Raw genomic sequence first — 11,126 nt, 5'->3', positions numbered from 1 at the left:
GAGCGGCTCTCAGGCCCGCCCCATCCCGCGGGCAGGCTGGTCAGGACCCCTCGACGTGCTGGGCAGGCACCTTCCGGGGACCGCTGCGCCAAAGGGCCGTCCGAGGGCCTCTTCCGGAACCTAAACACGCAACCTCCAAAGTGTGCTGTGAATCACAGTACTTGAAAGTTTCTAAGCCAGTGGCTATTTTCTCGAAATTGAGGATATGTGGTATGTAGGCGTTTAAATTGGGCACTCTCTTGCCGGGCGCGGTGGCTCACGCCTGTACTCCCAGCACTTTGGGAGTCCGAGGTTGGTGGATCACCTTAGGTCGGGAGTTGGAGGCGAGCCTGACCAACATGGAGAAACCCAGTCTCTACTAAAAATACAAAATTATCCGGACCTGGTGGTGCATGCCTGTAATCCCAGCTACTCGGGAGGCTGAGGCAGGAGACATCGCTTGAACCCGGGAGGCAGAAGTTGCGGTGAGCCGAGATCATGCCGTTGCACTCCAGCCTGGGCAACAACAGCAAAACTCTGTCTCAAAAAAAAAAAAAAAAAAAATCCCTTAGAGGGTTGTCCTGTCTTTAAGTCGACTTGGAGAGCATCCAGCCATTTTGCAGATGAGAAAACAGGCCAGAGAGGTTGGGTGGTGTGTTCATTTGTCTCCTTGCCGTCGTCTCACTGCCTGGAAGAGCCATGTAGGCACAGGTGCCCAACTCTCCCTTTGCTCAGAGAAGGGCGGGAGTGACTGAAGTCCTGGAAAAAGCCAGGTGGCTCTGGCTCCCTATAGGCTCCAGCTGAGTCTGCCCCTCCCGTGTTCTCTTCCCCAGCCCACCTCCTCCAGAAGCTTCCACACCCTCTTTGCCCCTTCTGAGCAGGCTCACCAGGCCTCACACTAGTGGCTGACAGACCTTCTGTCAGGAAGGGCACCCCTGGGCTGGGGAAGGGATCTCTAGCTGGGGCGCTTTACCTTTGGCCAGCTGCTTTACTCAGGACACTGGCCAGCTTGAGAGATGTCTGGGTCAGCCTGGTGAGCTGGCTGGGTGAGTAGCTTCCTCTCCCCATGCCCCATCTGGTTCTAGGGCAGAATAAAGAAACCCTGAACACAGAAAAGTGATTTATTTGTAAGGGAGACTACTGGAGCAGGGAGAAGAGGGCTGAGGAGCATTGCATACATAGGTATTGGGCCAGGGTCTGAGGAAAGAACGTGCTTAAAACCTTGGGTGAAATCAGTTGTGGTGTTAAGACTGTGGCGCTGAGCGGGTTTCTGTAAATGGCTTGCCATGGGTCCAGCCTCTACCTCCTGCAAGGCAATTGCCAGCCCTTCTGACAGTGGGGAGCCCAGAAGAGGAGGAGGTCTGGGAGTAGGGAAGATTCTAAGATGCCAGCATCCATGCTCCCAATGCATCCTTACACTCGCCACCCCAACACACATACAGACCTGCATACACACGGTACTTGTCAGGTCAGTTTGTCTTTTGGGATTTGTTTTGTTTCTGAAGTCTGGAAACAGAGGTTTTACTTTGCCCCAAACCAGTAGCTTCCCTACTTCTCACTCTAGACCCTAGACACTGCCCCCCCTCCCCCACCATTTCTCCAGGCTGAGGCACATCCTGGGCCTGGAGGTCCCTGAGCCCACACCTGGTGACTGACCATGGCCACCTGGAGCAAGGTTGGGAGGTGAGAAATGAGAGAAGGCTGAGGCAGCCAGAAATAGGAAGAACAGAGGTGAGCTGTGGGCCCAAACCTTTGCTCGACTGGGCAGTGGGCAGAACCCCTGGGCAGGGGCCTAGAAGTTCTCATAATGGTGGGAGAAGTGAGTCCGGTCCTGCCTGTTGATGAGCTGACAGGCCTTTTCCACATTCTTGGTCATGCCAGGGGGGCCACAGCTAAACACCCCGATCTTCCGGACCTGTTGCAGGAGGAATAAGTGAAGGCTAGCTCGTTGCTCAGAGGCAGAGGTAGCTCAGTGTTCAGAGGCAGGAATAACTCAATGTTCAGAGGAAGGGGTAGCTCCCCAGTTCAAGACCAACCTGGGCAACATATCAAGATCCCTGTCTCTGATTTTTTTTTTTAATTAGCCGGGCATAGTGGCACACTCCTGTAGTCCCAGCTACTTGGGAGGCTGAGGCGGGAGGATTGCTTGCACCAAGGAGTTGGAGGTTACAATGAACTGGTACTGCACCACTGCATTCCAGCCTGGGCAACAGAGCAATACGCGTTCTTAAAAAAAAAAAAAAAAAAAAAAAGCAAGCCAGCAGGGCTCCTGATGGTTTGCATGGTGAGGGCTGGCTCAGTGTTTATAAGTCTAGTGGAATTTTGCTAAGTGCTAGATCAACATTGCTAATAGGGGTTGGGCTAATCAGTGTTAAAGCTGAAGAACTGCTTAGCGTCTCATGGAGGGCTAGCCCAGTATTTGTGAGTAGTGACTAGCCCAGTGCTCACGGTAAAGGTTCCGTCAGTGTCCAGGGTGAGGACTGACTCAGTATTGGTGAGGGTAGCCCTTAGTTTATGGCGAGGACTAGCTCAATGATTGAGCTCTTCCTTCTGGACAATACATCATGGCTTCAGAGATGGCAAGTCCCTATTGCCTGCCTCCTTCCTTAGCACCTAAGAGTGACCCCCACCTATCCTTTCCATTCCGTTACCCCACCAATCTCCCAGGGGGTGGGTTCTCATCAGCAGTCAGTTTCTTCCTTGATAGGGCCGGTTTGGGAGCTTTGCTCAGACCCCAAATGATAAAGAGGAAGAGAACCTGGATATGGCTTGGACTGACCTGGGGGTGGACCTCCTGCAGGGAGTTGAAGAAGGACTCAAAAGGGGGGCGGCCAAAGTGGGTGATGGAACGCAGGCCTGTGAATAGACTCCGGTTCAGAACCTTCTGGAAGTGCCTTTCACAAATGTACTATAGTAGAGAAGGATGGAACAAAGTTCAGCCACGCACGGCTAGGATCAACTCCTAGCTTAGACAGTGGCCCACATACCCTCCTGGTGGGCCCTGACATACCAGCATGGTGGTCCTGAGGTCGAACTTCTCAGCCAGCTGGGTGATGTAGATGTGCACAGACACCAGGTCCTGGTGGTCGTTCTCCTCCACCTCTCGGATGATATCAGCCAGCCACTCAAACTGACGCTGGGTCCGCGTCACCCAGATAAAGTAGATCTGGGGACACATGGCTGCAGCTCAGGACCCAGCTCAGCTCAGCCTCCCTACATCCCAGGGGTGTCCATACCAACAGAACTCTTCTGACCTCAGCCAGCTTGTGCCCTTCCCTAGACAACCGGGGGAGAGGGAGCGTATGGGCCACAGGGCCAGGCTCTAAGGCCAGAGATGGAGTTGGCCGAGGGCCCAGAGAGGTGGAAGTGAGAGACCCCAGGGCCATGGGAAAGGTCCCTTGGTGATAGGGAGGTGAAGGTCTGTGGGGTGGGAAGCAGCTCTCATGCTTAGCCTGTCCTACAGCTTCCTCCAGTGGTCCCTGCTCAGGCTGCCAGGCACCTAGTGGCTAAAGGGCATTTCACAGAGCAGCTTCAGGGAGACCCAGCAGCTGCCTGGGCAGATGGGAATGGGCTCAAAGAGAGACCAACGGGTGGAAGCTGCCCTGCGAGGAGCCCTCTGCAGCTTCCGAGAGGGGGAAAGTGGGGCTGTGTAGTTAAGAAGCAGAGGGCAGAGGAAAGCAGGGGAGCTGTCACCCTCTGAATGCTGACAGCACATGGGCTGGGCTTCTGCCCTGCGCATTCCAGCGCCCCTGACTCACCTGCCAGGCCCAGAGAAACGAGCAGGGACCTGCCACCAGGTCCAGGCTGGTGTAAAAGGACCCACGTGAGGACCTGAGGGTTTGTTCCTGGGGCCAACCTGGCCCACCAGCCCTGCCTTGCCACCACTCCTCCTCTTCCTCTTGAGAGCTGAGCCAGTTTCACTTGTGCCCCACCCAACATGCCCTTCCCTCTCCCAGCCCAATAAGGCTGCAAGTGCTGGGATCCTCTGTAAGAAGGAATGGGTTTTTTTTACCCCCTCCAACCTTGCCTGGAGGAACTCCCAGAAGCAAATCCTATGTGGAGCACCCCTAACTGAGGGAAGGAGTCTTTGTAAACCAGGCAGGGTCCTGGAGGCATCCGCAAACCAGTTCTGTCCTTCAGAGTCTAGGGATATCTTGACACCACCCCACCCACCACCAACCCCGGGTTTCAAACCAACTTGCACCTGCCCAGTTCAGGGAAGCCAAGAACAAAGGCAGAGGAGAAAGGCACAGACGGGCACCATGGCAAGGAAGAAGGGGCGCTCACCTTCTTACAGAACACTTGGCAGCTGACAGATGACTTGAAGACCAGGTCTTTGAGGATGGAGGCAAAAGGGGTGACCCCAATGCCCCCTCCCACTAGCACTGACACCTCAAACTTATGCCACTCCTGGTGGCCCTCTCCAAATGGTCCATCAAGGTACAGCTGTAGGGAGGGGCGTGGGTTTGAGTTAAGCTTGGCCACCACTGGAGATTGGAAGCCAGAAATGAGAGAAAGGGAAAGGCAGATACGTATATGGAGTGAGGGGAAGAAGAGGGTTTGTGGTATTATCTGGAACAACCAGTCTCTAGATGCACAGAGGGGAGGAACAGAGCGGGGAGTCTAGTGCTGGCGGACCAAGGCCTTCGAAGGGGATATGGAAGCATGTGGCACATCTGGCCTGGGTCTGGTACCTTTGGGTATCTGGCACATCTGTCACCCGTCGGGGCTGAGTAGATCTCCCTGAGGCGAGTGGTCCAGGGCCCCGCCGCCCGGATGTGCAGGCTGAGTGTGTCCTCATGGGGCGCAGAGGTCAGTGTGAAGGGGTGGTACTCGGTGGTCCCCAGAGCCAGGCAAGCGATCCGCACCCACTGCCCTGACTTGTACTCAAAGCCCTGGGGCCGCTGGAACCGCAGGTGGGTCACTCCTGGGGAGGGACGGTGGGTGAGAGGCTGCTGCCCTGAACCTAGCAACAATGTGGCCTCCAGAGAGCTCCCCGCCCCAGCCTCAGCTCTGCTTCTGGAATATGACAAGGGAGGCCTCCCCCATCAGAAGCTCACCCTGTGGGGGGCCAGGCAGCACTGGGGCTGAGGGTCAGCTGGACAAGGGGCAGCCTGGCCTGAGCTTCTCTGCTCTCTGTGATGAGAGAGGCTCAGGTCCTCTGGCAAACAGCTCTTCCTTCTTTCCTCCCTCCCTCCCTCCCTCCCTTCCTCCCTCCCTTCCTTCCTTCCCTCCCTTTTTTTTTTTCGGAGTCTTGCATCTTGCGCTGTCACCAGGCTGGAGTGCAGTGGTGCCATCTCAGCTCACCGCAACCTCTGCCTCCTGGGTTCAACTGATTCTCCTGCCTCAGCCTCCCAAGTAGCTGGGACTACAGGTGTGCACCACCACACCCAGTTAATTTTTGTATTTTTTTTTTTGTAGTAGAGACAGGGTTTCACTATGTGGGCCAGGATGGTCTCAATCTTTTGACCTCGTGATCCACCTGCCTTGGCCTCCCAAAGTGCTGGGATGACAGGCATGAGCCACTGTGCCTAGCCCCTACCAGCTCCTTTGTCCCTGCCACCCAAGGCCCCTGCCAGCTCCACTGGGCCCGAACAGGAGACTGTGTGGTCTAGACTCTGCCTCGTCAGTTCCCTCAGTGCCACCAAACTGATCTCCTACCAGGCTAGTACCTGAGGGCAGCAGCTCCGCCTTCACCACGCTGATCTCCACCTTCTTCCGGCTCAGGCTCACCAGCTTGTCACCCCCATAGATGATTGCTGGGACCAGGAAGAAGATGTGGAAACGGGGCAGCTGGATCAGAGCAAAGCTACCATGGATGATGAGCTGGATGGAGGAAAGAGCTCTGCTGAGACCTAGTGACACCCACAGCAGACAGAGTATGGGGCCTGCTCAGGCCTTAGACCCTGCATCCTTCCCTGCTGGTATGTCCAGCCCCCACCTCACCATGTACCATGCTCCTTCTAGGTTGCAAAACCTCACCATTCCCAACTCCATCCTCCATAGCATTCTATGAGGAATAAGAGTGTTTTCTAGATCCCTGACACCACCTTAGACCAAGTGATGTCACCTGTCACCTGGACTCATGCAAGGAGCCTTCCAGTGGAAGTAGGTTTTCCACTGGTCTTGACTCACTATCATTCCTGTCTCTTCAAGGCAGCCAGTGTGACTTTTAAAAGTTCATTTTATGCTGTTCATCCCCAGATTTAAAAGCTTTGGCGGCCTTCCCATTGCACTACAAGGCCTCGCAAGTACTCTGACTTCTGCCTGCCAGCCATTCTCCCCTCCCTGTTCCTCAAACATGGCAAGTCCTTTCTGCTTCAGGACCTTTGCATCTCCTACCTGGAATGCCCTTCTCCTGGTTCTTCCCATGGCTTGCTCCATCTCATTTTTTAGGTCTCAGTAGAAACATCACCTCCTCAGGCCTCCCCTCAGTCCTCTCTACCACATCTGCCTGTTAACTCTCTTAGTGCATGCACTGTCATCCACAGTACTTTAGTTTTTTTGGAGTCGGGGGGACAGAGTCTCGTTCTGTCACCCAGGCTGGAGTGCAATGGCATGATCTTGGCTCACTGCAACCTCTGCCTCCCAGGCTCAAGAGATTCTCCTGCCTCAGCCTCCCGAGTAAGTGGGATTACAGGCACCCGCCACCATGCCTGGATAATTTTTGTATTTTTAGTAGAGATAATTCACCATGTTGGCCAGGCTGGTCTTGAACTCCTGACCTCAAATGATCCGCCCACCTCAGCCTCCCAAAGTGCTGGGATTACAGGCGTGAGCCACCACACCTGGCCAACAGTACTTTTGCTTGCTCATTCATTTACATGTTTACTGTCGTTTTCCCCACTGGACTGAAGGGGTAGGGACTGTTGCCATTATAAGCTCCTAGCAGTTTCTGCCTGGCATATGATAGGCACTCAACAACTGTTGGGGAAAGGCGCTTCCCCAGTTTATCCTCTCCTTTTTCAGGATAAGAATACCTAAGTCGTCTCCCTTTTCCATGTAATAACTGAACAGTATCATCCAGCTCTGGTCCTTTCCCTAATAAGATTGTCTAACATGGTCAGACACTACTTGCACATTCTTCCCACTTGCTTGCTCCTGAGTCTGGCTCAGTCTGACCTCTGCCTCCACCTCTCCTTAGGACCTTCCCACTGAGGGCCCAGCAGCCCCACAAATGGCTAAACTTCAAGGTATCCTTTCAGGCCATGTTGGCTCCTACTCTTGGAAGCCTGAGGCACTAGTGACCACCTCCTTCTCGCTGCTTCTGCGACAATGCTCTACTGGTTCTCCCACTTTGGGCCACTTGCTTTCCATCTCCTCCACTGGCTTCATTCCTTCTGCCACCCCCAGTCATGGGTGTTGCCCAAGCCTGGTTTTGTCATCCTCTGCTCATCTCTTTCTATGCTCTGCCATGTGGCGTGGCCTCTCAGCTGAGCCACAGCCCCTCAGTTTCAACTGCCGCCGCCACATGCTCACCAGCAGCATGTCCTGCCACCATCTAATGCCCTATGGCCATCCACGGCCAGGCCCGTCCCCTCTGTCTCCTGAATATCCTATCACCATTTCCACCTCTGCCTGTGTTCATGCCCTTCCTTTTACCTGGATTGCTCTTCATTTTCCACTCTGCCCTGTCAAAGCTTAGTTTATCGCTCCCAGACTCTTGGCCCAAGTCCAATCTTCTCCTCAAAGTCTTCCCTAGCCAATTTAGCCCAAGTGAAACTCCCTTCAATGAACTCCTATAACTTACTGTTTGGAACACTCCGCTCAGCAATTAATCCTTTATCAAGTGTTCATTTTGATCATTTCATGCATATGCCACTTTTTGTCACAGCGAATCCTAAGTTGCTAAGGAAGGGATTAGAGTCTCCCCTTCTGTTGCTGGGCCCTACAGAGAGCTAGTACCTACTAGACCCTCAACAGATAGGTTTTTGTTGTTTTTTAGTGGTTTTTTTTGTTTTTTTTTTTTTTGAGATGGAGTCTCACTGTTGCCCAGGCTGGAGTTCTGTAGTGTGATCTTGGCTCACTGCAACATCCACCACCCTGGTTCAAGCAACTCCCCTGCCACAGCCTCCCAAGTAGCTGGGATTACAGGCGCATGCCACCACGCCAGGCTAATTTTTCTGTAGAGGGGGTTTCACCGTTTTGGCCAGACTGGTCTCCAACTCCTGATCTCAGGCAATCCACCCCCCTCGGCCTCCCAAAGTGCTGGGATTACAGGCATGAGCCACCGCACCCGGCCAACAGATAGCTTTTAAACTGAACTCAGGAGTTCCCTTCCCCCAGCTAAGTCTTCCTGGATTCTTGAACCTTTCCCTACAAGACTAACTTAAACCTCTCTGAGCTCTTCTTTGAACTGGCTCTTCCTTCCCCAAGTTCACTGTTTCATTATGGAGCCCACACCCACCCTCAAGGCTTTCTGAGCATCCAAACAGGCTGAGTACAATGGTAGGGTGACGTCACGCTGCTCTGTTTCTACACCCTATTTTGTGCTGGCTTTCCTTTTAAACCACAAAGCTGCTGCAGATTCCTAGTTGGCTGGTGGGATGGGGTGGTGGCTCAGCCAGCTCAGCCTCTGATGTGCTAGCCCTGCCCTCTTCTGCCTGGATCAGAAGCCTGGCCATCCTTCCCCAGGGTCTAGTCTATACTGGGGTCCTTTACTTGTAATTTCTCTTTCGCTTGAAGTCAAGTGGTCACACCTGGGACAAGTGGGAACAAAGAGGGTGCTTTTGCCCTGATCTCCCCGAGATGAGACTGTCCCAAACTGCTGGCGATGACAGCCTAGCATAGAGGCCTCCACCTTTCTTTTTTCCTCTTTTCTTTCTTTCTTTCTTTTTTTAAACGGGGTCTCCATCTGTTGCCCAGGCTAGAGTATAATGGCAAGATCTCGGCTCACTGCAACCTTCGCCTCCTAGGTTCAAGTGATTCATGCCTCAGCCTCCTGAGTAGCTGGGACTATAGGCATATGCCACCACACTCAGCTAATTTTTGTATTTTTAGTAGAGATGAGGTTTCGCCATGTTGGCCAGGCTGGTCTTGAGTTCCTGGCCTCAGGTGATCCACCCACCTCGGCGTCCCAAAGTGCTGGGATTACAGATGTGAGCCACCACGCCTGGCCACACCTTTCAAGCCCTTGACTTTCCTGCTGGTAGGAAGGGTGGCTTGGAATCCTAGTGATGCCTACACCCCAGGACAAATCAGAAAGGGCTCTGGGTCTTAGGGAGCCCTCCTGGCCACTCTTCTGGATCTCTCATCTGGTTCAAAGTAGCTGCTTTATCACCAGGAACAAGAACGTCATTTCCACCCCTAACAGAAGCAGTAGCTTCCACTCGTTATTAGGAATCAGAGGAGAGAGGGTAAATTAGTCACAGCTTCCCAAGAAAGAGATGTTTCTTAGGAAATACACATCATCAGTTCTAGGAAACGTCCTAAGCCAAGGCTAAGTAGTCATCTTCAGAACTGTGAAATGCTGAGCCACAGGCAAGATGAAACAGACCCTCCCATCTGTCAGTGAAGACAGAACTGCACCTGAGAGAAGGCACGTCAGATAGCAGGAGCCAACCTGACCGAGGCCATGGTGCAGTGTCCCTTTGTCTCGGCAGAAAGGAGAGCCCTGTGTGCAGTTCTGCTGCAGGGAAGAGCTGGAGACTTGGGACTTGGTTTCGCTTCTAAGTGAGGCCCTCAGAATACCCTTTGGGGAAATGCCTCTGTTCATGAGGAAGGCAGACAAGCAGAGCCACAACACAGGGACACAGAATCAGCCCGAGAACTAACCAGCTAAGCAGCCAATGAGAAACCCAGGGGAGGGTGAAGGGAACATGAGAAGGGAGACAACATGGAGAGAGAGAGAGGCAGGAGCCAAGGTTAAGGAGAAGGAAAGGGGATACGTAGAGTCTTTAAAATCCATTTGATTGGCCTGGCACAGTGGCTCACACCTGTAATCTCAGCACTTTGGGAGGCTGAGGTGGGCAGATCATGAGGTCAGGAGGTCAAGACCAGCCTGGCCAACATGGTGAAACCCCGTCTCTACTAAAGATACAAAAATTAGTTGGGCGTGGTGGTGCGTGCCTGTAGTCCCAGCTACTCGGGAGGCTGAGGCAGGAGAATTGCTTGAACCCAGAAGGCGGAGGTTGCAGTGAGCCGAGACCATGCCATTGCACTCCAGCCTGAGCGACAGGGCGAGACTCTGTCTCAAAAAAAAAAGAAAAAAAAAATTTTTTTTCATTTGATCAACAATCCAACTGATGTCATTTTGAACAAGCTTATATACTGTACAGGTGTCACTTAGTGGGTGTGACTAATACCCCAAAAAACAGGATCAGAACAAAAGTGGCAGAACCCATTTAAGATAAGTTTCTTCAGAAAGGATGATGCTCTCTTGGGTGCAGGTAGTCCACCCAGGAGCCAAAAGCAGCCACCCAAAGTGGGGAAGACTAGCTGGGCAGAAGTGATGTGGAGGTGTCTACGAGGAATGGAGATCAGTCTGGCAGGGCTGCTACTGCAAAACCTGTCCCAGGGAGCCGACCTTCCAAGTGCTGCATATTGGGGTCATCCTACTGGAGAGTCCCGTACTATCATCTCCACCTTCAAAGAGGGATGTTGAGAAGTGAAGAAGATGCTTCAAATAACTTGAAATAGAACAAATGTCCCGGCCCTCCTTGCTTCCCTGGAAATGTCCTGCCCATACCCTCCTGGCCTGGCTCACAGCCGAAAGCCCTCACCAGGACATAGAGCAGGATGTAGAGGTGGTGGGTCAGCCAGAAGCCCCGGAAACTGCGGCGGCGGAAGTGGTGGGAGGCGAAGACATACATGATGGCCAGGACCAGGAGCAGCACAACCCCTGTGAGGCCTGCAACGTGAACACGGGGTGGAAGGCGGAGGATCAGTACCTTGAAAGGGGACTGTTCTGGGGCTTCCAAGGTCCCCTTTCCACTCCACTGCCCAAGTTGGGGTAAGAATGTCCCAGCATTCTCCTCTGGTTCTCTCTCCCACACCACTGATCACAGGTACCTTTCATTTCAGCAGACATTATTCACTTTTCATAGCCTTTGTCACCATGATTTTTTTTTTTTTTTTGAGATGGAGTCTCGCTCTGTCACCCAGGCTGGAGTGCACTGATGCAATGTTGGCTCACTGCAACCTCTGCC

General features: G+C 53.2%; 1 protein-coding gene across 2 annotated transcripts in view; it reads right to left on the bottom strand.

The window, feature by feature from the left end:
* Positions 1-1,082: 1,082 nt before the first annotated feature.
* The window catches only part of DUOX1 (dual oxidase 1), a 30,617-nt gene continuing 20,573 nt past the window's right edge, over positions 1,083-11,126 (bottom strand). For both annotated transcript variants that reach the window (XM_011928535.1, XM_011928534.1), the window contains 7 exons: positions 10,701-10,828; positions 5,652-5,805; positions 4,674-4,906; positions 4,267-4,425; positions 2,990-3,145; positions 2,759-2,887; positions 1,083-1,894 (listed from right to left, as the gene is read on the bottom strand). In XM_011928535.1, coding sequence (XP_011783925.1) covers positions 1,772-1,894; positions 2,759-2,887; positions 2,990-3,145; positions 4,267-4,425; positions 4,674-4,906; positions 5,652-5,805; positions 10,701-10,828 — 1,082 coding nt within the window. In that variant the 3' untranslated portion in view covers positions 1,083-1,771. The remainder of the gene's footprint in view (positions 1,895-2,758; positions 2,888-2,989; positions 3,146-4,266; positions 4,426-4,673; positions 4,907-5,651; positions 5,806-10,700; positions 10,829-11,126) is intronic.

The sequence above is a fragment of the Colobus angolensis genome, unplaced genomic scaffold, assembly GCF_000951035.1.
Source record: "Colobus angolensis palliatus isolate OR3802 unplaced genomic scaffold, Cang.pa_1.0 Scaffold78, whole genome shotgun sequence".
NCBI lineage: Eukaryota > Metazoa > Chordata > Mammalia > Primates > Cercopithecidae > Colobus > Colobus angolensis.
Note: the sequence above shows the minus strand (reverse complement) of the source record. Positions and strands in the feature narration are given on the sequence as shown.